Here is a 26,565-nt window from a genome sequence, read left to right as displayed (position 1 = left end):
AGTTAGCACAGCTGAGGGGCCTACGTGTAACTCTGCACTCGCCATTTGGGTGACTGAAACTTACCACAGTAAAAACGTCAGATTCACATTTTTACTGTCAAAACATACATGCTCTACCCATGAAATATGCTACACCCTGGCTTGGGGCTCACTAGGCCTGCCATAGGGGTGACTTACACATAGAATGGGGGGCGATTTGGCTTTGCCATTATTTCAAATGACAAAAGGTGGGCCAGCAGTTTAAAACTGCTCCTCCAGTCTGCAATGGTGGACTGGGAAGACTCGTTTTACTTGTGTCACACTCAGGGTGGCACAACCAGTGCTGCAATCTCTGGGGTGACCCTCTAATTTACAAGCCCTGGGTACCATATACTAGGCACTTACAGCTAAGTTAGATTATGCCAATTCGGTACAAGCCAATTCAACATACACGTTTTGGGGTCAGGGCACTGGCAAGGAGGTCTTAGTTAGCAGGCCTCAGTGCACTCCTGAGTCGAAAAAGCACCAGCATCAGTTGAAAAACTTGGTGGTGGCCATACAAAAAGAGGCGTTACCTTAGTGTGGTTTGAGTGGTTGTATAGCAGATAGGGACAGTTGGAAGGAGGATGGGACCCTGACAGGACCCACCTGCTGTTCCTATAACATAAGAACCTAACATGAAATAAAGAAGATATCTCGTACCTGTATGACTCTTATATGAAGACCCTACTCTCCGACAACAACATAGATCTTGACACAGAAGTGAGGGGAGTTGAGACAGGGCTCCTTCTGTTAGTCCATGAGGCATTTTAGTTAGTTAGGATCTGCTCATTGGTCTTCCGCAGCACTATCATTTGGTGGATGGTAGGAGTGATGGGTGGGACAGCAGACTGTGTTGTGAAAGAGGAGAAAACCCTTTGGCAATTCCTACCTATTGGTATTTTCCTGATTACACCTTTGATGGGCTGATTATAGTCAGGTGAGAAACCTCACACCTCTGTGTCTCTGGTGTGGGTTCTCCAGAAAAAAGATGACTCTGCGGTGAGGAGCATCACTCTACGCAACACCTGTATCTGTAGAACCGGCTGGAATGGACAAAACGTTAAGGGCTGGATGCTCAAGTCCTTCTTCCACCAGGGTTGGGGGAGATCCGAGCTACCCTTTCCAGTAGGCACAGTGCCGTCCAAAAAAAGCAGTCTCACTGGACCACTGGCGTCTTCCACAATGAGGCCCCGAAGAAGGTAAATTACACAAGTACACCAGCATACCTATCTAGAAATTCTACTGTCCGCTGCACCACCGAATTCTAGCCTATTTAGGGCTATATTCTCACTCTAGCAATGATATCTTTAGCTCATGGCATGACGTTCTATCTCTCAGTAATCCTAATATACAGTGAATTAAAGTTGGAGCCATACTTATTGAGCCCAGCAAACCCTGCACAACCACACAGTGGCCCTCTACATCACAGAATGTGTCCAGAGGCCTAAAATACAAACCTCGTTCAACCAATATGGCCACTTTCCTAGCGAAGGAGGAATAGGAATAGAAATAGAGGTACTGTAGGAAGCTGGCTCTCTATATAGTGTACAAAAACAATGTACACTGGCAGAGATTCAGAGCAACCACTCCCTTGTATCCAGAGGCAAAAATAGATCACCTAATGCTCTATTTGTGTGGTAGCTTGGTTGAGCAATTAGGCTAATCCAGGAGATTTGCTAAGCAATTGTTATACTCACAGCATCAATTAATGTGGACACACACTCAGAAGAGTAAATCAAGACCAATTTAGAAAACTACATCAGATTTTTATAACATTTTAAGACCAAGATCATCAAAATCAGGTAAGTACTTTTTAAGTTATGTTTTTTCAAAGTTTAGAACATGTTCTTTTTATGTGCGTAATCACACACCATAGGAATCAATGAGAGAAAACTTTAAAATTGCATTTAAAATCAGGCAATGCTCTCACAAGTGTCACCTTTTGTTTCTCAGTCAAGGTCATTGAGATGTCCTGTAGCCCAGCTGGAGAAGTTAAGCCAAATCCCGGTTCTGGCAAGAGCAGTGGCTGAATGTCTTGGAGTTTGTGAGCCACAGGGAAGGGAACCATTTAGAAACAGACTGCACAGGGGGGCATAGAGGTAAGTTCAGTGGGTCCCCTTGGAGGGTCGAGTTCACAAGGGGTTAGCAACCCCAGCACAACTGGTTCTCCGATGCAGGGACCAGAGAGGCCGGGTGCAAAGCAGGAGGTCAGCTAAGGGTCGTGCGTCAAGGTGTTTCTGTAGCCAGGTGTAGGTCACTGAGGTTGTATTGTAGGACAGCAGGACCACTCTGGTAGTGGTTCTTGGGTGTCCTGAAGTCCTTTGACTGGTGCTTGCTTCTGGTCCTCAGAGAGTCCAGAGTGGACTTTTCTTCTGGGTGTCCGGCATTGAGGTTCCAGTTCCCCAGCGTATGGCACATCTCTGCCATTGGAGGTCGCAGTGCCACCAAACTTGGCACACTTGCAGGGTTTGTCCACCGAGCCTGTGGGGTGGAAGATGGTCAGGCTGCTAAGTTCAGCTCATTGGTCAGGTGCCGGTCAGTGAACTGGACTTCACTGGTTTCTTTCCTGCAGGTTGCAGGGAGTGATGCCTTCACTTGAAGGTTCTTGGTGATTTTTAGAAAGGTGGAGATCCTCTGGGGCTTCTTAGAGTCTGTCCAATGTCCAGTCGACCCCTTAGTGGCAATTGTTGAGTCCTGGGTGTGGCAGGCAGGGTTTGGTGCCTTTTCAGGACTTCTGTTCTTGGAAGTCTTGGTCTTCTTTGTTGCTGGCCTTCTTGTGTCCATGGAATCTGATTTCCATGTCTAGGGATGCCTACTAAATTAATGTATTTAGTGGGTGTTACGGGGAGTTCCTGGTAACGACCAATGAGCCACTTACCTCTGACTGGCTACACCCACTATGTGACCGCTTCCTGTGGGAAAGGGTCACATCCCTAACCCTGGTTGGCTATTTTCCTGCCATCCGAGATGGAGGAAAATGAAATGGAGTGGCCACTTCATCTGAAGGTGGTCACTCCCCTTAAGCTTTGTGTGTTTTACCACCATTCCTCTCGCAAAAAGTGGGGTGGCCATCTGCTGCTAGCAGTAAATTGCTGGAATGGTGCTTCAAAGGCAGCATGGACTTTGAAGCTTCCTGACAGTGCAGGGCACACTCCTGGGGGAGGAGGTGTGACACCTCCACCCAGGAAAGGCTTTGTGTTTTGTCCCAGAGGGCAGAAGCACTCACCCCGGGGATCCAGAATTGTGTCTGGTTGTGGCAGGCCAGTTTGGACTAGCCAGCAACCCTGCCAGGGTGGTGTAGGTTTTAAAGGCACACCTCTAAGGTGGCCCCTGGGTACATGGTATAATAAATCCAGCACTGAGGACTTCTTATTCTGAGCTGTTTGGTACCAAACAAACATAGGGTTAAGAGTAGCCATCACGTAACTGGGGAACTCCTAACAACCAGTGTCCAGCACATGTGCTTGCTATGGCTCCCCTGTACACTTAGTATGCCTTTAGGTTTGGTAAAGACACAGAAGGGGCGTATTTGGTCTTGCAAATATATCCCCTCACATGCATTATAGTGCCCCAAGGCGTGCTAGAAGGGTGACTTACCTGTAGTGCATGCAGTGTTAGTAGATGAGGCACTCTTGGTGAGTGCCATGTTGAGGATTTAACTTTTAAATAGACCTGGTCATATACCTGCAATGGAGGTCTGCATGAGGCTGGTGTGGGGCCTCTCAGAGTGTCGCAATGGGTGCAGCAGCTCTGGGGGTCCTCTTCAGTACCCATTCCCTAGGTACCAGGGGTACAATTTACTAGGGACTTACAGAGAGGACTGAAGTGCCAATACATATTACAGTTTTAGGGAAGAGATCTGGTCCAGGGAACCTGTTTAGCAGGGGCCTAGGGCACTTACAATTTTGAAACCACATCATTTTCCAGGCAAAAGGTTGGGGGCTAACCATGCAAAAAGAGGCCTCTCTCATAGGTACGAGCTCCAGATTTTTGAAAAATGATTAACTCTCACATAAGCAGCATGCATCTCCTGAATTAATGTAAAATCCATCTCAAGTCTATTGAGGTATGCAATCACCAGTTGGGCCTTGTGATATTCATTCACCCCTCTCAAGTTCCAGGTAAGCAGCCTCATCGTATGTCCAGGGCCGGCCCCAGCCATATGTGCTGTATTTGCAGTTTTGACCCTCTCTTTCTGCTAAGCTGACCTGTCAGATCAGAAGTATTTCTGACATCAAACACTGGGCCACCTGTGTTCTAGTAATAGTCGCCCGAACAGCCCTTCAAACAAACCCCTACCCACATGAGTAACCTTAGCTGAGCATTACAGTCTAGCCTCAGGGTGGATGAACTGGCATCAATCACATCGTTGCCCAGACTCATGTGACGCTCCACAGTGTTAGATATAACAGTAGTGTTAGACGTCTGTCCTTCTTTCATATCGATGAGAGATGTAACTTGTCTTTAGAGTGTGGGTGGTTATTCGAGGATTAGCAGCTGGTGAATGGTGGGGGGGACCTTTTCTAACACACACTGAGTGCCTCCCTCTTTTACAATCTTTAAAGCACAAGAGAAAGCCTTGTTCACTGTGAAATTAACAACAGTTCACCTTTCATAAACAAGTGAAGAGAAGCTTCCAGTTTTTAACAGTTTCTATCCAAGTATCAATGTCTTCAGGAATGTGAAACAATGACCTTTCAATTGCCCCTTCTGTCCATTCATGGCCTGAGGATTAATCTTTGTATTCTTCCGGCTGTGGCTCTACGGTCACCAAATCGGCCCATTCAGTTCCGTAATATTTTGTTTTTTATCATTGTTATTAGGTGGGTGCCTAGTTAGATACCAGTTCGGACAGGAGTGTGGAACAGCGCTGTTTGTCATGACAGTTAACTGTAGTTGGCTCGGGAACAGGAAACAGGAAAAGGGCTTTGTCAAGCTGCACAGTGACCATGAGTCAGCTTTGTAAACAGGAGAAATCACTGGATGCGTTATCCCATCACCACACTCAGCAGTGACATTGTAGACCCCTCAATCTAAGTTCGTGGGTATAGAGTTGATAACATTGATTACAATGCCTCTCTTGCAGTGCGCCTGATTCACAAAGGTAAACTTGCACTTTTGGTCCAAGTTTAGAACAAAAGTTTAAGTTTACAACTTTTAGGTATTCACAAAGGTAAGTTACAAGTAGTATCTTTACGTCTACACTCAGGACTGAATCTCGCCACCCAGGGCTGAAATCCGCCCGAGTGCAGAGATTCACTCCGAGTGAGGAGAGTACACTCTGGCCCCGAATGGAATCTCTGCACTCGGAGTGGAGATTCTGTCTTGAGTACAGATGTAAGTGAATCGGATCCAGTGTGTTTATGGTTGAGAAGTGGTTTGGCGGAGGGGATTCCTCGATCCCAAATGTGGCGTATATACAGTGTGCTGTGTTACAAGTTCCATAGGATATAATGGAACTTGTAGTAAGGCGGACGGAATATCTGTCACCTTTGGGGCTGAGTAATCGCCTCCGCCAAGATCATAATCAGGCTCAAAACCTTTGATTGCTCTTTCCCTATTCAGGAAAACAGATTTATTCATTTGTTTTGTTTCTACTGTGCGGGCATGGCCTGAATGAACATTAGAGTGCGTTAAAGTAACTAACTACTTACACCGTACGGTATAAGAAGGTTTACAGTGTTCAAACATCTAAGATTGCTGCCGGTACTTTCAGCAGATGTTCAATTTATTACAGATCAGCAAGTTAAGAAAATACACTGTACAGAAGCAGAAAGAGTACTGTTGTTGCCTATATGTGATATGGGAGATTGCAATCACTGCTCTAAGTAGAGGCCTCTTATTCACAGGTTGTCCAGCAAACTGTCCTGCAAAGTCTGTACAAAGGGTGGCAGCTCCTGTCCCACATGAAACCATAAACCAGACGCACACAAACTTCGGGGGCTGCAAACCTCTAAGGCCAGTGGCTTCTGACTTCCAACCAACCCCAAAACTCCACTTGTCCTCCCCAGGCAGTAATGTTAATGAAAGAAATAAAATATCAGCCATAAACAGCAAGAATGCAAGAATATAAGATCCTAAATAACACACAATGCCCCCAAAACTGTGGCTATGAGGACCTTGCAGAACAAATCACACATAACTGAGGAAATAGGCAGAGCCAGATCTTATCACTACAAAGCCAAAATAGTCCTTATTCCATAGTAGACTAGGAACAGAGAAAGAAATCTGGCTGTTGCTTTCTATAACATCTGCATTCTGTCGAAGTTTAATACTCTCTGAAATTTGCACGTCACCTCTGTGGGAAAGAGGTAAGTTGTCCTGGGACCTTTTCCTGACTAATCCTTTGGCACCTATGATGACTGTCTATTTCTTTTCCTTTGTTTCACATTTTGTTCAGGTACTTCATCTCCTATATCTGTGTGCAGGTGTGGATTTTTTGACATAGCAACTGGTGACTGTTTCACATGAAAGATATTCCAATCAGTACATCTTAAACACTGGTGGTCTTTTCATGCCTCAGAGTGTCTGGTAGGAAATGCCTTTTCACATTTATAATTTTCAAATGGCTTCTCCTTTGTGTATAATTTCTGATCAAGCGTTAATTATTCCTTTGTAATGAATGTCTTGTCACAATAAAGACAGATACAGTTTCTCCCTGGAATGCATGTTGACACGTTAGGTTTCTCCTGTGAAAAAATGCTTTGCAAGAAAATGTTGTATCTGCCAATATGACTATCTGATCAGCACCTGGTCACATTTATTGCATCAGTTACTTCCCAGCGTGGAATTTTAGATGTTGCATTAATAGTCCCTTTGTAATGATTGATTTGTCACATTCAGTACATTCCTATGGGGTCGCTCCTGTGTGGGGGACACATGTCCCACTAGTAATGACTTTCCGATGTTGCATTAGCTTTGACTTTGTAAAGGATGCCTTGCCACATTGAGTGCAGTGATATTCATTCTCCATCGTCATGACTTTCTCCTCTATCTTGACTTATTGTTATTGTGTCAGATGGGCCCTGCAAATGAATGAATTGTCACATTCAGTACATTTATATGGTTCTTCCCCAGGGTGGAGTTTCTGATGGTACATTGGTTGTGCCCTTCTTATAAATGCCTTGTCACTTTCTGTACATTCATATGGTTACTTCATTAAGTACACTTTGCCATTCTACAGGAGCTCACCCCAGGTTCTGCCATGCCACCTCAGACTTCATCGCCCAGCTCGCCACAGTCTCTGAACACTACGTATTCTTAGCAGATCTCAACTTCCACATGTACGACCTTAGAGACAACAGCACTGACAACCTTATAGAAGACATGAGCAACATCAGCCTCCACCAACTCGTTACTGACCCAACACACATCACAGGGCACACGCCTGACCCAAACTTCACCTCCAGCGAAAGAATCAATAAACACCATGTCACAGAACTCACCTGGACCGACCACTCCATCGTCCACTTCATCATCACAGGGCACAACGCCACGGAAACCAAAGCCAAACCACGCAAGGCACCTCAGCACAACTGGAAGACTGTCTCAGAGGAGCACTGGAACAACACTCTTGAGAAAATTTACATAAACCTAATCATACACCATAGCTGCTAGGCATCTGTTTATCTTTATTATGTTGCCATGTGCTCGACAAACCTCCTGAACTTTGATGATTGACCTTGTGTTCACAGCCTTGGGCTGCAATCTGCTTATCGCTGTAATTTACTTGTTCTAACCGTAGTTCCAAGAATGTTTGTGCTTAATCAGTAACTGCCAGAACAGGTTTGTCAGGTCGTTGCCACCTCCTGCCAGCTGCATCTGTACCTTCTCCCACCACACATGTATCCCTGAAATATTCTGAAGGCCGCAGAGGACCTTGAATACGCTAGGGGTGGAGTTGTCCTCTGACTAAGCAGTTTTGTGTGTATATAAGGTTGGGTGCCCCAGAGTGAAGGGGCAGCCTCCGTAGGATAGTCACTTGACTGTCCTGGGACTCTGTATTAGCTCGAGCTATAATCCATGTAATAAACTTCTCTTTATTCCTCCAGTTGGTGAATCCGCTTGATTTGTGTACTCTCTGCTATACGGACCCTGAGGACTAGGGTGTCCCTCCACCGCTGGGAAGGAGACCCCGGGAGGGGATTCTATCTTTCCTGGTTCCTCACTCTCCATACCAATCGACCGAACATAGCTCCCGACCTGAAACAGGCCATCAGGAATTTCTCGGACTGGATCACAGACTGCTTCGACGGTTACCCCCACCAAGTCGACCAAGATCAGAAGATCCTGAAAGAGGGTCAACTAGTTTACCCGTAACTTCAGAACTCTAAATGAGAATGTCATTGGCTAGAAAGAAGATGGCACAGCTGTAAGGATCCAGAGCAGCCAGTACCACCTCCTCCTTAAACAAGCAAAGAAAAGCGCACTCACACGCCACATAGAGACCAGCTCAAACCACAGAAAGGAGCTCTTCGCCATCATTATGGAATTCAGCAACCCAGTGGCCACCAAGAATATCATCACTCCCTCCCAGGATCTGTACGACACACTCGCTGACTACTTCTACAACAAGATCACAGTCATCTACAGGGGCTTCAAACATGAACTATCTGCCAATGACAGCCTTGACATCCTCACACACTATGACACTAACCCTGACCTCAGACTCGCTACCTGGAACCTCCTCACCACGCAAGATATCACCTCCATCATGAACTCTATGCACTCGGGGGTACCCACCGATCCATGCCCCCACCATATCTTCAACCTCAGGAGCAAGACGATCAGCTTGGAGATCACAAACTTCCAGACCACATCCATCACCATGCCTCCTTCGCAGAACAGTGGAAACACGAAGAAGTGAAACCCCTCCTGAAAAAACCTTTGGCAGACCCAGAACAACTGAGGAACTACCGACCAATATCCCAGCTCTTGTTCCCAGCCAAAGTCCTCAAGAGGACGATCAACAGTCAGCTGACTAGACACCTGGAGCACAACAGCCCCCTGAGCTCCTCCCAGTCCAGCTTCAAACCAATCCTAGCACTAATACCGCCCTGATCGAAGCTGATGACGACATCAGAGCCCTCTTAGGACCTTAGTGAGACTTCAGCCCTTATCCTCTTTGACCTCTCGGCCACCTTCGGAACAGACTCCACCAGATCAGAATCCAAGGAGATGCTCTCAAATGGATCACCTCCTACCTTACCAGAAGAATTCAGAAAAATCAGATTCCCTCCCTACTCTTTGAAGCCCAAGAACATCATCTGTGGCATCCCACAAGGATCCTCCCTCAGCTCCACCCTCTTCAACACTTGCATGAATCGCCCCCACCAGCCAACATCATTAGCTCAACCAGGCTGAAGATCATCTCCTATGCCAACGATACCTGCCTCATTCATTCTTTGTTAGAAGCCTCACTACCTCCAGAGGCAACTTCCATAGGTGCAGGGCCAATGTCGCCGACTGGTTGAAGCGCAACTGCCTCAAACTGAACACAGAAGTCTTCATCTTCGGTAACTACATCTCTCCTTGAAGCAACGCAAGGTGCCTGGCAGAAATTGTACCCTCCCCCACCCCTACCAACCACGCCTGTAACACCTGCATCGTCCAGGAAAACAAGCTCTCCATTAAGAAGCAAATCAACAAAATCTGCTTCCTCATACTGCACATGCTTGGCAAGATCTTCAGATGGCTCCCCGCCAGCACCAGACAAATGATCACCCAGGCCCTTGTGATCAGCTGGTTTGACTATAGTAACACTCTGTACGTAGGGATCACCGATCACCTCCAGCGACGACTGCAGACAAAACAGAAATCAGCAACAAAGCTAGTCCACCACCTCCCGAAGCAGACTTACATCACGCCCCACCTCAGGAAACTCCACTGTCTCCCAGTCCAGAAGAGATGCAAGTTCAAGATGCTACCTACAGTTACAAGGCACTCCACAAGGAAGAACCGGCCTACATCAACGAATGCTTATTCTTTCACCAACCCACCAGACACCTGCATTCTGCCTCCCTCTTCCTCACTTACACTCCTAAAGTCAGACACATCAGGCACAGTGGCTTCTTCTCCCACCTGGTCACAAAGATCTGTAACAAACTTCCTCTGCATCTGTTCAGGAAAGGACTCAAAACTTGGCTGTTCTATTGATTGGTCTCTCCAGACACCAGCTCCTCCCCCAGTGCCTTGAGACCCTTGTGGGTGACTTGCCATGCTTAATAAATACCTATTGATTGATTCTGTACATTCATATAGATTTTCCCTAATGTGGACTTTCTGATGTTGTTTTAACTCTTCCTTGCTAATAAATGCCTTGCCACGGTCAGTGCAATCTACAGGGTGGACTTTTGATGTTGCATTAACTCTCTATTTCTTATGATTGCATTGTCACATTCAGTACATTTATATAGTTTCTCTCCTGTGTGAACATTCTGATGTCAAAATAAATGTTGTTTTGTATAAAATACCTAGTCGCATTCTGTACATTAAAATGGTTTCTCCCTTGTGTGGATTTTTTGATGCTGCATTAGCTTATTTTTCCTGCAGAAGACTTTATAGCATTCTGTGCATACTTAGGATTTCTCTACGTGTGGTTTGTCTGATGTTGCTTCAGCCCTCCATTTGTTATAAATGCTTTGTGAGATTCAATACATTGATATGGTTATTCCCCTGTGTGGACTTTCTGATGTTGTTTTAGCTCCCCATTTGTTCAAAAGGCTTTGTCACATTCAATGCATTCAAACAGTCTCTCCCAGGAGTCGATTCTCTGATGTCACTTCAGCTCTCCATTTGTTATAAATGCTTTGTCACATTCTGTACATTGATATGGTTTCTCCCCAGTGTGGACTTTCTGATGTCGCTTCAGCTCCCCATTAGTTCTCAATGCCTTGCCATATTCAGTGCAGTTAAATGGTCTCTCTCCAATGTGAACTTTTTGATGTCGCTTTAGATTTCCATTAATTACAAATGCTTTGTCACATTCTGTACATTGATATGGTTTCTCCCCAGTGTGGATTTTCTGATGTTGATTTAGCTCTCCATTTGTTAGAAATGCTTTGTTACATTCTGTACATTGATATGGTCTCTCTCCAGTGTGGACTTTCTGATGTCGCTTTAGCTGTCTATTTGTTATAAATCCCTTGTCACATTCTGTACATTGGTATGGTTTCTCCCCAGTGTGGATTTTCTGATGTTGCTTTAGCGCTCCATTTGTGATAAATGCTTTGTCACATTCTGTACATGAATATGGTTTCTCCCCAGTGTGGATTTTCTGATGTCGCTTTAGTGCTCCATTCGTTATAAATGCTTTGTCACATTCTGTACATTGATATGGTTTCTCCGCAGTGTGGACTTTTTGATGTCGCTTTAGCTTTCCATTAGTTACAAATGCTTTGTCACATTCAGTGCATTCATATGGTTTTTCCCCTGTGTGGATTTTCTGATGACATTTTAGCTCTCCATTTGTTATAAATGCTTTGTCACATTCAATGCATTCATAGGGTTTCTCCCCAGTGTGGACTTTCTGATGTTGTGTTAGATGTGACTTTCTAATAAATGATTTGTCACATTCAGTGCAGCTGAATGGTTCCTCTCCAGTGTGGACTTTTTGATGCCTTTTTAGCTCTCCATTTGTTATAAATCCCTTGTCACATTCTATACATTGATATGGTTTCTCCCCAGTGTGGATTGTCTGATGTTGCTTCAGCTCTCCATTTGTTATAAATGCCTTGTCACATTCTGTACATTGATATGGTTTCTCCCCAGTGTGGATTTTCTGGTGTCGCAATAGTTGTCGATTGATAATAAACGCCTTGTCACATTCTGTACATTCATATGGTTTCTCACCAGTGTGAATTTGTTGATGCTGTTTTAGAGTCTTCTTCAATCCGAACACTTTATTACATTCTGTACATTTATATGGTTTCTCCCCAGTGTGGATCTTTTGATGCTGCTTTAGATTCTTCTTCCATCCGAACACTTTATTACATTCTGTACATTTATACGGTTTCTCACCAGTGTGGATTTTCTGATGTCGTTTTAGCTGTCTATTTGTTTTAAATGCTTTGTCACATTCAGTGCATTCATACGGTTTCTCCCCAGTGTGGACTTTCTGATGTTGTGTTCGGTGTCCATTGGTAATAAATCCTTTGTCACATTCTGTACATTTACACGGATTCTCACCAGTGAGAATTTGTTGATGCTGCTTTAGAGACTTCTTCAATCCGAACACTTTATTACATTCTGTACATTGATATGGTTTTTCCCCAGTGTGGATTTTCTGATGTCGCTTTAGCTCTCCATTTGTTATAAATGCTTTGGCACATTCTGAACATTCATACGGTTTCTCTCCGGAGTGGATTTGTTCATGATGCTTTTGAGTCTGCTTCCTTCCGAACACTTTATTACATTCTGTACATTCATACGGGTCCTCACCAGTGTGGATTCGTTGATGATGCTTCAGAGTTTGCTTCAATCCGAACACTTTATTACATTCTGTACATGTATGTGGTTTCTCCTCTACGTGGACACTCTGATGCTGCATTAGGTCGTTCATTACAAAGAACACCTTTCCACAGTCAGTCCATCGATATGGTGTTTCTCCAGTATGTAGTTTCTGATGTCTCTCTTGCTCTTTCTCTGCCTAATAAATGTGTTGCCACATTCTAGATATTCATACGGTTTCTCTCCTGTGTGTTCTTTCTGATGCCAGGTTAGCTCTTCCTTCGTGATGAGCAGCTCACCAGACTTGCTTCAGTATGTCAATGTGTTATGTCTTCTATGCATATATATATTCAAGTACAGACCTCATTGGGTAGTTTGGGTTTTCTGCTGTAGAAGAAGACTTTGGCGAGGCATTAGCCTTCAAAGGAAGAGATTTCGAGCTACTCTGTTTTTACATCACTTCCTACATAAGTGAAGCTTAATGGCTTTAACGTTTTCATTTATTACTGCATTTATTTCACCTGTTACAATAAGAAAAAGAAACACTGAATAAGCTCAAATGCAGAATCCACCACAAAAATCTATTGGCATTTAATGAGACATTTAATTGTCCTAATAGACAAGTACGCTGAAGAAATTCTAGATTACACTTTCAATGTAAAGATGCAATAGGCAGAGAGTAAGGGCATTACGATCCTTCCGTGATCTCCTTCTAGAAAGGAGTGTGGACTTAAGGAGTAACCAAGACACCAGAGAAGGTTCCTTGTTCAGTGAGAGAGACCCTTTCCCCACGACACGCTACAATGTTAAATCCATAGCAACAAGATGTCGCCCTTCTTATCAAGGGAATGCTTTCTATTATCACACGGCCTAACAAATAATACAAGATGGAGCCTTTTCAGTGAATGGACCATGCGACACAGAGCATCACAATAATGGCAGGAAACAAACAATTGCTGCAAGGGAGTCCTTTATACTATCAGAGAGCCTGGGATAGGCAGGTAATCTGAGCATCTTCCACAAATTGTAACTCCAGAGATCTGAGGCTCTGGCTAGATCTACTCAAGGAGCAGAAGGTCTACAACCATTTTAACTACACTTTGGTAAAGTCAATAACATCAGAAAAAAGAAAAACAAAAGGTGCAGTGATATGGCTACTGTTGCATCATTCTGTAGGCATGTAGATGTTTCTCCACAAATATGCACACCTACAGAATGACACATGCACCATTTTCCGTTTTGGTCTGGTGTTAGGCAATCCCTTTTATTTTGTAAAAATCACATGGATAACATACTTAGTATACCAGAAAGTATCCATTTGCATCTATTCTTCATAAAGTAAGTCACTTTTTAGAATGCACGCAATGAAATGCATTTATACTTGCAATCCTGCATGTATTTTAATTGAGGACTATGGCTGTACTTGTACTCAGCTAAATCTGTATGTTCTGCTTGTTTGTTGTGCTTATATAGATATTTAACTATTATATTCAATACAGTAAAGCATCCAGCATTACTGGAGACACTCAAGAACTGTACTGGTATAAATGGCACTGTCCTGAGATCATTCTCAACAAATATAAATCCACAGCTGTCTCTCGAAGCCTGCACCAGTTCCCAAAAGAAGTACCCCAAGGTTTAATCCTCTCTCCAGCCCCATGTAATATCCCATTTAAGCTGACCCTCACAGTTATTCTGATCCACCTGGAGGCAAATATCACCTGAATGCTGATGACACACAACTCTACTACAGAACATCACCCAGAAAGATCTGGCATTTGATTCCACACTAAATAAGATACAAACACCTCAAGAAAATCTAACCATTTATTCCCCCCCGACGATCGTAAGACCGTAGTACAATCCCCAGTCCTCCTGAAACTTGACTACCATAACGACATCATCATGGACCCCCGAAGACACTGTGCGCCTCCAAGAACAATTCTTAATGCGGATACCAGATTCCTCACAGGAATTAAATGGTCTGACAACATCTCACGTGCACTCAAGAGCTTCAATTGGCTCCCCACTGAAGGAAGATGCATCTTCAAGACGGCATGTATCACCCACAAAAAGCTTCATACAAAGAACCCAAAATACAAGAAACCAAACTATCGAGAGCAGGAAGAGTCCGGGCTGAAAAGCTCCAACTCACTTCTTCTCATACCTTGAAATCTGAAGAGGGAATCCTCCCAGGCGCGCTCTCTCTCAGGAAATGCTCAGAGGATTTGGAACTCATTCCCTAAGGACCTCCGAAGAAACCCCCTCCCTTTTCTTGCTTCAAACAGGACCTCAATTCTTTACTGCTTAACAACTCAACTTGCCCACAAGCTGATCCACGTTTTCCAAAGATCCAACCCCCAGCGACACGATCCTCCAATGCGGGCACCTGACTCATGCAGGTTATAATTTGTCACTTACACCATTACCTTAATGCTGTATTGTTACTTTTTATTGTCTGACTACCTTAATGCTGTATTGTTATTTACTTTTTATTGTCTGTTTGGCTACCTTAATGCAGTATTGTTATTTACTTTTTATTGACTGTTTGACTAGTTTAATGCTGTATTGCTTTTTATTATTTCTTGTTTGATTACCCTAATGCTGTATTGTTATTTACTTTTTATTGACTGTTTGACTACCTTAATGCTGCATTGTTTTAACACTTTTTCTTGTTTGATTACCTTAATGCTGTATTGTTAGATACTTTTTCTTGTCTGACTACCTTAATGCTATATAGTTATTTACTTTTTGTCTGTTTGACTACCTTAATGCTGTATTGTTATTTACTTTTTGTCTGTTTGACTACCTTAATGCTGTATTGTTATTTACTTTTTATTGACTGTGACTACCTTAATGCTGTATTGTTATTTACTTTTCCTTGTCTGAGTACCTTAATGCTGTATAGTTATTTACTTTTTATTGTCTGTTTGACTACATTAGCGCTGCATTGTTATTTACTTTTTATTGACTGTGACTACCCTAATGCTGTATTGTTATGTACGTTTTATTGTCTGTTTGACTACCTTAATGCTGTATTATTATTTACTTTTTATTGTTTGACTACTTTAAAGCTGTATTGTTATTTACTTTTTATTGTCTGTTTGACTAGTTTAATGCTGTATTGTTTTTTTATTATTTCTTGTTTGACTACCCTAATGCTGTATTGTTATTTACTTTTTCTTGACTCTTTGACTACCTTAATGCTGCATTGTTTTATACTTTTTCTTGTCTGATTACCTTAATGCTGTATTGTAATATACTTTTTCTTGTCTGACTACCTTAATGTTGTATAGTTATTTACTTTTTGTCTGTTTGACTACCTTAATGCTGTATTGTTATTTACTTTTTGTCTGTTTGACTACATTAATGCTGCATTATTATTCACTTTTTATTGACTGTGACTATCTTAATGCTGTATTGTTATATACTTCTTCTTGTCTGACTACCTTAATGCTGTATAGTTATTCGTCAATGTTTTTCTACAGAAAGTAACAGCTAAAATAAAAAAATATTGAAATTGAGGATAAAAAAAAAAAAAAAAAAAAAAAAAAAGTAATTTCTGTCCACGTTTTCTTCTATAACTTTTTCCAGCTATGGCAGATTCTTGAAATCAATACACCGTTACGTCTGCTGGACTCTTCTGGTTGCGGGGATATATAGTGCTTGTAGGTTCATCAAGAACCCTAGGTACCCAGAGCCAATAAAGGAGCTGCACCTTGCAATGGGTTTTCATTCTATATTGGGTATACAGCAATTCATTTGGTAAAATATAAAAAATGAAAAATAGGTATCAAGAAAACCTTTGTATTTCCAAAATGGGCACAAGATAAGGTGTTTAGGAGCAGTGGTTATTTGCACATCTCAATTCTGGGGTGCCCAAAGTAGCATGTGAATTACAGGGCATTTCTCAAATAGACGTCTTTTTTATACACTGTCTTACATTTGGAAGGAAAAGGTGTAGAGAAAGACAAGGGGCAATAACACTTGTTCTTCTATTCTGTGTTCCCCCAAGTCTCCCAATAAAAATGGTACCTCACTTGCGTGGGTACGCCTAGTGCCCCCGAGAGGAAACACAACATGGACATATCACATTTTTACATTGAAATCTGACGTGTTTTTTGGAAAGCGCCTAGCTGTGGATTTTGGCTTCTAGCTCAGCCAACACCTAAGGAAACCTACCAAACCTGTGCATTTTTGAAAACTAGAAATCTAGGGAAACCAAGGATGGGGTGACTTGTGGGGCTCTCACTAGGTTCTGTTACCCAGAATCCTTTGCAAACCTCGACATTTTGGGGGGTGGAACACTATTTCCTCACATTTTGGTGTTAGAAACTTCTGGAATCTGAGAGGAGCAGCAAACTTCCTTCCAACCAGCATTCTTCCAAGTCTCCCAATGAAAATGGTACTTCACTTGTGTGGGTAGGCCTAGTGCCCGCAACAGGAAATGCCCCAAAACACAACATGGACACAACACATACAACATATTTTCCTAAAGACAACTGACCTGTTTTTTGCAAAATGCCTAGCTGTGGATTTTGGCCTCTAGCTCAGCCAGCACCAAGGGAAACCTATGGGGTAACTTGTGGCCCTCTCACCAGGTTCTGTTACCCAGAATCCTTAGCAAACCTCAAAATGTGGCAAAAAACCCCCAATTTCCTCATATTTCAGTGCTGCAAAGTTCTGGAATCTGAGGGGAGCCACAAACCCTCTTCCACCCAGCATTCCCCCAGGTCTCCCGATAACAATGGTAACTCACTTGTGGGGGTAGGCCTAGTGCCCGATATAGGAAATGCCCCAAAATGCTACATGGACAAATCGTAATTATCAAATACAAAACTACCTGTTTTTACTGGGGAGTTGGGGGAGGACCTGCGTTTTTGGTCCTGGGCTCAGCAGCCATCTAGGGAAACATACTAAACCCAGACATTTCTGAAAACTAGACATTTGGGGGAATCCAGGGAGGTGTGATTTGCGTGGATCACCCAGTGTTTTCTTACCCAGAATCCTCAGCAAACCTCAAATTTAGCAAAAACAAATTCCCACATTTCTGTGTGGGATCACCGCATCAGCACAAATTTCCTACCACCCAACATTCCCCGCAGTCTCCCAATAAAAATGATACCTCACTTGTGTAGGTGGGCCAAGTGCCTGTGACAGGAAAGAGCCAAAAACATGTTAAAATTGAGGCGGAACCAAAGCGGTTCCAAAAGTATAGATGCAACAATGCTGGGTAGTAGGAATTTTGTGGATTCCTGCAGATTCCAGAAGGTTCCATCACAAAAATGCTTGGAAAATGGGTGATTTCAAGCAAAGTTGGAGGTCTGCAAGGCATTGGGGTTGGAAAATGGCGCGGGATGCTTGTGAAGCACACCACCCTGGACTCACCCAGATGTTTATTTTTCAGGTGTGTCTAAGTCTTGTAGATTTTTCTACATGGCAGTGTCCCAAAATCCAAAAAGTGCAGCCCTCACCGTTCCAAGTGGGAGGATTTTGAGAGTTAGACTAGCTCTCATGGCCCAAATGTAAAACCAAAACCCAAAATAATCAAATGTCCTTTTGCTTGCGTTGGCCTTTTCTTTCATGTCCTCTGCCTGGCCCCACCCATCCGATCGGAAGAGAAATCCAAAGTGAACAAGGCTACTGCCAAAACGCGTTCTGTGTTTGTTGATTAAACTTTCATATTCATATTTTTGTGTGCTTTCCTTTGAGACCTGGGAAGTGCCTTAATAAATTCATTACTCAGACTAAGAGTGCGGCATTCTTTGGCTTCGTTCCCTCTTAGTTTGAAGCTAAGCAAAAACAATTTGGCGTGGTAGTTTTGCAGGATACAAAGTGAAAGATTTAAAAGTGAAAATATTTGGCAAAAAGTCAAAAGGCAGTGTCCCAGGTGCCAAATGACATACCAGGGTGAAAAACAGTACCTCATGATGTTCTTGCGAATGAATGGTCTTGTGAAGCAGGGTTATGTGAGAATTGGGGTGGATGTCTATTTGATGCTGAACCAAAAATAGTTTCACTCTGTTTACAGAAACTGCCAGTAAAACAGGGATGTGATTTATCTATTGAGGCAGAAGAGTCTGGATCCTGTTATCTGCTTATAGAAAAATGCATGAAAAGTGTACTCAGTTAGAACAAGAAAATCAGCAATTTGCAAAGCAGCTAGTTGAAGCTAAAAATAATGTAACCATTCTGGCTTTTCCGAATAAGTTATTGCAGGATAAAATGGAAACTTTTCAACCTGTCGCAGCAAAGGCAGCTGTTCGCGTTGCCCAATATAGATGCCGTAAATGTAGGGGTAGAGTCAATCAAAATAAAGTTAATTTAGCCATTGCTAAAGCAGGGATAAATTGGGACCCTGATTTTTGGGATTCCACCAATATTTCAGATTCCAGTGATGAGTCAGTTAAAAAAGGTGGGGGCCAGCTTGAGCCAGACAAAGTGGCTTGTGCAAAGCCTATATTTAGATGGAAAATCCAGGACACTCCACAAAACCCAGGAGGGGGTTGAGATGCACTCATTAGAAGATTATTCTACGCAGGAGATTAACGACATTATGGATAGGTTTCGTCAAAAACCTGGGGAAGTACTGCTTACATGGATGGTGCGTTTTTTTGACACAAGAGCTTCTGGGGTAGCACGGATGATGGAGATGCGAGGATGTTTTGCACTCCTAGTACTAACCTCATAATACAAGAGCAGTTTAGAGGTTATGGTTATCAAGGAGCGACTAACTTGTTGCAATTGGCAGTTGTGGGATGTAACCAGAAATATCATGCTGAATCAGACTGGCAGCCAAATGTTAAGCCTTGGTACATGTTGAGAGATTTTATGCAGAGAATTAGAAAAAAGTATGAAAACTGCTATTCTCTTGGATGAGGCTCACAATTTGTTAGATGCTCCACTGACAGTTTCAGTACAAAACAACAATCATTTGTTTGACTCCCCCAGCTTACAAGCAGGTAATAATGACTCTTCTAATTAATCAGACAGGGAAGGCATTAAAAAATTTACTGGAGGCAGTTTGTGAGTTAGCAGAGCTTGGAGCCTTGACAAAACCTCAGAGAGCATCTAGGTCTGAGGGTCGCACAGACCCTACAGAGTATCTAGGAGAGATATGTTTATGGTGTTGCTGAAGGATGGTGTCAACAAAGAGCAGATAGATGGGATGGATACTAAGAGTCTGTGGGAGATGTACTATAAGCGAGGGCTGGACAGAAAGGAGGGCAGCAGAAAAGTAAATAAGCAGAATAACTATACAAGTGTCTCAGGGCAAGTCACAGATGCAGGAGGGAGGAACAGAGAGGGAGAAAAATGTTTCTTCACTGGGGAAGGAAGAGGAAGATTTGGACACAGATTGGTTAACTGCTGAAAACAGGGAAGGAGAGGAAGCTCCTCGCAGATATGAGAGCATATTTCCAGACCTGACTTGGGCAAAAGTTGCCAGGTTTAAATCAGATTAGGATCAGCTCCGGTACAGGGATGGGCTTGTAAAGATAACAGACCCCATGTTGATTTAGAAATTCACTGGAAGCATAAAAATGTTCAAAGGGCCAGTGCTTTAGTTAACACAAGAGCAGAGGCGTCTTTGGTTTCTGGAAATCCAAAAAGGTTTACAGGTCAGCACTACACAATCACAGGGCTGGGTGGAAACCAAACCCCTGCAGTGCAGACTACGGTTCAAATGAAAATAGGGAGCACGCAAAAAGAGAATTTAGTGTTTTGATTTTGCCCCTCCTAAAGTATATACTGGGAAGTGGCATTCTGAAGGGGATGACTTCTGGATGATGGCTATCAGTTTGGATCAAACAGATACATTTCAGTGGCAGCCGTGAGGATGGGTCATCTAAAGATACTCCCAGTGAAAGTGCCCCCAGCAACCAACATGGTTCACTTGACACAGTACCGGGAGGGCATGAGGAAATAAGGAAGACTGTAAAGGTTTTGATGGAGACAGGTGTCAGTGGAACAATCCTTTGCGGCCGGTTGTTAAATCTGATGGGAGCTATAGAATAACTATTGATTACCACAAATTAAACAAATAGGCATGTGGTCCCTGACACCATCACTTTGATTGAGAGAATGCAAAAGCATAAAGGGACCTGGTATGCCACCATTGATATTGCCAATGCTTTATTTTCTATATCATTGGCCCCTGAGAGTCAGGAGCAATTTAGCTTCTCCCATGGCAGACAATTCAAGATGTTAAGGCTCCCCCAAGGGTATGTACATAGCCCCACCATCTGTCACCGGCAGGTGGCAAAACGCCTGGATGAAGTATCCATCATTCCAGGAGTACAATTATCTCATTATATTGATGATATGATGATTCAGGGAGAGACACAAGAACAGGTGCAGAATGAACTGGACAGGGTTGTGGAACTCTTGCAGAGCAAAGGGTAGATTATCAGTCCAGATAAGATACAAGGACCCTCTCAAAATGTGAAGTTTCTAGGAATTCACTGAAATAAGGGCCTTAGAGAGGTGCTGCCACAGGCAAAACAAAATATATTAGAATTTGCCACACCCCATAACAAGCAGGAGACTCAGCGATTTATTGGACTGTTTGGCTTTTAGAGACAGCATATCCCTCACTTGAGTCAGATTTTGGCCCTTTTGTACATAGTGACAAGAATGAAGCATGAATTTGAACGGGGAGAGCAGCAGCAGTGTACATTTGAAATGGGAAAGGAGGTGATTCAACAGGCGTTAGACTTATGGCCAGTACAAGAAGAAGACATCGAGTTACATGTAACCGTTCAGGGGCAATATGCAAATTGGAGGATGTAGCAAAAACATGAAAGAAAGATGGTGCTGCTGGGCTTTTGGACCAAAACATTACCAGATGCTGGAGAGCAATATACTCCCTTTGAGAAACTGCTACTAGTGTCTTACTGGGCTCTAGTGGATACTAAGCAATTGACCCCAGGTCATAATGTAATTCTGAGACCAGAGATCCTAATAATGTAGCGGGTGATGAGTTCACCTAAAACTCAAGGACATGCACAGAAATCTAGTGGTATAAGATGGAAGTGGTACATACAGGACAGGGCCCAAGTGGGAAGGAAACAGCAGCCCTGCATTAACAGGTGGAACAAGCCCTGTACAGGACGATCAGGAGGATCCAGGAGGTATCCAAGATAAGAGTCACCAGTTAGGTGGGGTGAGCCATTTGAATCCTTGTCCCCTGAGGATAGGAAGCATGTATGGTTTACCGATGGTTCAGCCAAGTTTGGGGGGGCCAAAAGACATTGGAAGGCAGTGTCATATAACCCAGTCACCAGGAAGTTGCTGTCCACTACAGAAGGGAAGAGTAGCCAATATACAGAATTGTATGTTGTATATCAGGCACTGAAAGAAGAATTGCCTGGGACTTGTCACATTTATACTAATTCTTGGTCTACCGCCAATGGGCTAGCGATCTGGCTTCCCACATGACATGCACATAACTGGCAAATACATTCCAAGAAGGTGTGGGGCAAAGAATTGGGGCATGAAATTTGGGAAATGCTAAAGGAAAGTACCATTACTTTGTTTCATGTAGATGCCCAATGTCCCACCGACTCACTAGAACAATGGTTTAGTTCCCTTGCATACGACAAAGCCAAAATCTCAGAGGCACAAGTGGTGGCACAGGATTCTGACTTGGTGGGGTTGTCTAAGTGGGCGCACCGAAAATGTAGACATCTGGGAGAGAAAGCCACTAACAGGTGGTCAGAGATTAGAGGGATGCACATTCCCCTAGACTTGATAAAAACTGTGATCATGCAGTGTCCTATTTGCCAACACACACAAAAGAGATCTGTCCCGCAAACTGTCAAAGGTCAGTTGAGGAGAGGGAAGTTGCCGGGGCAGATATGGCAGGTTGATTACATTGGGCCACTACTGAATAGTCATGGGTGTCAATACGCCTGCACAGTAGTGGACACTTAGGCCCTCATTACAACCCTGGCGGTTGGTGTTAAAGTGGCGGTAATACTGCCACAGGCTGGCGGTAACTACCGCCAAATTATGACCATGGCAGTGTTGTCTCCGATAGACAGCCAATGTACCACACTGACCGCCAGGGCGGAAACAACAGTCACCACGGAAGTAGCCGCCTACAGCCAGGCGGAAGTCAATGTTCTGCCCACCATATTAAGACACTGCAAACCGCCACCTCTTCCGGGGTGGTACCAATGACATCAAAAGACTGGCAGAAACAGACCTTAGAAGTAAAAGAACTCACCATTGGAGACACAGGGAACAACCACGCCACCATGGAACCAAAACTGCACGTCTTCCCCATGATTTTCTATGTTCTGCTCCACCACAAACACCAACGCCAGTGAAGACGACGACGGTGAGTACAGCCATCTAGCACACAAGGGGGGGGGAGGAAAACGAGAGTGACACACACACGCACCACACACACCCCATACGCACAACCAGATGCATCATAAAAATAATTTTACTCTGTAACTCGGATGAATAATGCAAGGACAAAACGATTTCGGAAAAGTGAATGTAATGACATCAACACAGCATGAGAAATAAGTTAGTCAAGATAAAAGATATAAACATATGTACACAAAAAGGGACACAGCCCAGTCCACAATGTTCGTAGGCCACATGGCCACAGGCCAAAATCCAAGGAAACACATGTCACCTGCATCAACACGGAGGGAACACTGCAGGGGCATCAGTTGGTAAATAGGCAGGCCCCTTGGGGGGGACAGGGGGGCACCTCAGCCGGGAGATGGAACAAGACCACTGGTTCCTGAGGGGGCTACATGCCCTGTACTTGGTCCTGGGGAGTTCAAGGACACAGTCTGTCGAGTGGGTGACTTGCCCACTTGCTCTGGAGGGGGAAACATGCCGTGTGCTTGGTCCTGGGGAGTGTTGGGCATGTGGGTGTCTTACCCACTGGTTCTGGAGGGGGCCTCGTGCCCAGTGCTCTTGATCTTGGGGAGTGTTGGCCATGTGGGTGTCTTACTCACTGGTTCTGGAGGGAGGGGGCCTCATGCCCTGTGCTCTTGATCCTGGGGAGTGTTGGTCATGTTTGTGTCTTACCCAATGGTTGTGGAAGAGGCCTTGTGCCCTGTGCTCTTGATCCTAGGGAGTGTTGGGCATGTGGGTGTCTTACCCACTGGTTCTGGAGGGAGGGGACCTCATGCCCTGTGCTCTTGATCCTGGGGAGTGTTGGCCATGTGGGTGTCTTACCCAATGGTTGTGGAGGGGGCCTTGTGCCCTGTTCTCTTGATCCTAGGGAGTGTTGGGCATGTGGGTGTCTTACCCACTGGTTCTGGAGGGGGCCTTATGCCCTGTGCTCTTGATCTTGGGGATGCAAGGTCACAGTCTCTCAGGTGGGTGCCATACCTACTGGATTTGCAGGGGGAAGGCCGCACAGCAACCCATGGAGGCAGGCTCCTGCCCATCCCCTGCAACCTCGGACAGCTGCTCAGTGGAGGTGGTGATGCTGCTGGGGGGGGGGGGGAGGCTCCTGCCCCTCCCCTGCATCCTTGGACGGCTGCACAACAATGGTTGGTAGTGGGGGCTCCGTCACAGTTCCTGCCCCAGGCCCCTTGGCCTTCTTGCCAGCTGAGGCATGCTCCTTTCCTTTGAGGCTGCCTGGTGCAGGCTCCATCACCTTCAGGACATGTGGCCTGGATCCCTTTCCACCACGCGCGAGTGTAGTGAAGACTGGGTGGCTGAGGTGCTTGGTTTGGTTTGGTTTGTGATACCCTGCCCATACGTGCAGGACGGGGGCAGGGAAGAGGTCAATGGTGGATAGGAACAGTTTTTATAGGGACATTGGGGCGGGAAGAGGGAGAAGGAATGGGAGTGGAGGAAGAGGGAGTGGTTGTTGGAGATGTCTGTCTGCTGCTTTTGGCTTTTAGGTGCCTGAAGGTGCGTGAGGTGGATGGCTGTTGGGTGTCTGAGTGCTTGTGTTTGTGTACCTTAGGAGGGGGGGGACAGACACAGTGGGAGAGGACACAGGGGACGTTTGCATGGCTGTTGTGAAGGTGTCTGCTAGTGAGGTGTGTGTTCTGCTTGATGTGGTGATGATGTGGGTAGTGGATGATGATGTAGTGCATGCAGGTGTGAGTGTAGACAGAACTGGAAGGGAGGTGGAGGAGGAGACAGTGGAAATAGTGGATGTTGGTGTGTCTGCATCTGGATGGTCTTTGTGTGAGTGCCTGTGGGATGAAGTGTGGTGCTTGTGTTTGCCTGTACGACTCTTGTGTGTTGTCTTGTGTGCATGCTCATCTGGCTGTATGCTTGGGATGGGTTGGGGTTGAGGAGAATGGGACTGGGCAGTGTAAGCTGGAGGGGGGAGGGTAGAAACATGGACAATGGCTGCCATCAAAGAGGAGGCCAGAGTCTGGATCGATCTCTGTTGGGCCGCCAAGCCAGTGTGACTTCCCTCCAGGAATGCATTAGTCTGTTGCATCTTGGCTGCCAGCCCCTGGATGGCATTCACAATGGTTGACTGCCCTATAGAGATGGATCTCAGGAGGTCAATAGCCTCCTCGCTCAGGGCAGCAGGGCTCACTGGGGCAGGACCCGAATAGCCTGGGGCGAAGGAGATGCCCATCTTCCTGGGTGAGCGGGCACGGGCAACTCGATGAGGGGCTGCTGGGAGGGGGTGACGGTGGTATCTGTAGCTGGGGTGGTCACAGAAGTGTCCGCCACCACCAGGGAGCTTCCATCGGAGGAGGTATCTGTGTAAGAACTGTCCCCTCCAGTCTCCGCCGTGGTGCTCCCCTCGCCCACCATTCCACTGGTGCCGTCAGTGTCAGTGGACTCTGCCTCCTGGGTCCTGTGGGATGCAGCTCCCTCCGTCGCCGGTGCCTCTGCTACTCCACCAGATGATGCTAATGCACAGGACAGGATGACAAAACAAAAGGTGGGGGGAGACAAAGGATTCACTTGGTCAATGGCTGCACCAACACCACCGTTGGCGTACACAGCACCCTCACACACCACACAGGGAACAGCCCTATAGCGCTACCAGAGAAATTGTTAGCAGCCAAGGAATGGGGAGGGGCAGACAACGCTAATTGCAGCATACCTGGGACCCATGCAGCCCTGACTAGTAGTGGATGCCTACGAGCTAGGTTGCAAGATTTTCCCTTTTGAACCCTAGCCGCCAGGGGACCTACGCTGCAATGTCAGGCCTGGCCTAGGGGCACCCACTGAAACATCCCCCACCCGGATAACTCCCTACCATGCGTAAGTTGTAATGATGGGCACTCTACTCACCCCCTTGTGGCTGCTGTGATGCCCTCAAGCACCCATCCAGCTCAGGATAGGCCTCCGCCAGTATGCAGGCCATATGGGGGGAGGGGGGGGTCAGGGTTTGACGGGCACCCCTTCCTTGTTGGGAGGCCATCCCCAGCTGGGCCTCTGCCGTGCCCAGTGTCTCAGGTCCTCCCACCATTTGCGACAGTGGGTGCTCCGCCTGCCATAGTCCCCCAGGGTCCACACCTCCTTGGCGACGGCACACCATATACCCTTCTTTTGATGGTTGCTCACCTGCAGAGGCAATACACACAGGAAAATAGAATTAGTCAAACAGTTCTGCCTGTTACACTTATGGCCCACCATACCCCTTCACATCACCATTTACACATACATGGCTCAGCACACAACCTATATGCCGCCCAGAGGACATCCACCCACCACCCTTCCACGAGGCCTTCACACACACCACTCCATGCATTCCTGCCACATGCATCGTGCCCACATTGTACTCACCTGTTGGTCTGGAGGACCATACAACAGTCCGTACTGGGGTAGGATCCCATCCACCAGTCTCTCTAACTCCTCCGAAGTGAAGGCTGGGGCCCTTTCCCCAGTCACACAGGCCATGGTAGGTTCCGGACACAGGTCACAACAGCATATGCAGTGTAGGTCCTCTCCTGTTGAAGATCAGGTAGCAAGTGAGGGATCAGACAGAAAATGGCGGTCATGTCCACGGCGGTGCATACCATCACCGCTGGCGTAGATCACCATTGGCCACTGTACCCCATAGCGCCAATGATAACCAATGAGGAATTGCACAGCAGTTCCCGACCGCCTTCCGCAACGGCGCACAACGTCAGTGGTATTACC

At 45.3% G+C, this 26,565-nt stretch overlaps 1 protein-coding gene across 2 annotated transcripts in view; it reads right to left on the bottom strand.

Moving 5' to 3' along the window:
- LOC138295267 (zinc finger protein 420-like) overlaps nucleotides 1–26,565 on the bottom strand; it is an 82,072-nt gene that overhangs the window by 7,155 nt on the left and 48,352 nt on the right. Inside the window, exon 2 of one of the 2 annotated variants that reach the window (XM_069233457.1) lies at nucleotides 9,617–12,989. The exons of the other annotated variant lie outside the window; for it this stretch is intronic. Within the exon in view, the coding sequence (XP_069089558.1) occupies nucleotides 10,799–12,580 (1,782 nt within the window). The 5' untranslated portion in view covers nucleotides 12,581–12,989 and the 3' untranslated portion in view covers nucleotides 9,617–10,798. Of the gene's footprint in view, nucleotides 1–9,616; nucleotides 12,990–26,565 lie in introns of those variants that run through there. 2 annotated transcript variants of the gene reach the window in all.

This window comes from Pleurodeles waltl, chromosome 5 (assembly GCF_031143425.1).
Source record: "Pleurodeles waltl isolate 20211129_DDA chromosome 5, aPleWal1.hap1.20221129, whole genome shotgun sequence".
NCBI lineage: Eukaryota > Metazoa > Chordata > Amphibia > Caudata > Salamandridae > Pleurodeles > Pleurodeles waltl.
The sequence above is the reverse complement of the archived record's forward strand: the minus strand, read 5'-3'. Positions and strand labels throughout refer to the sequence as shown.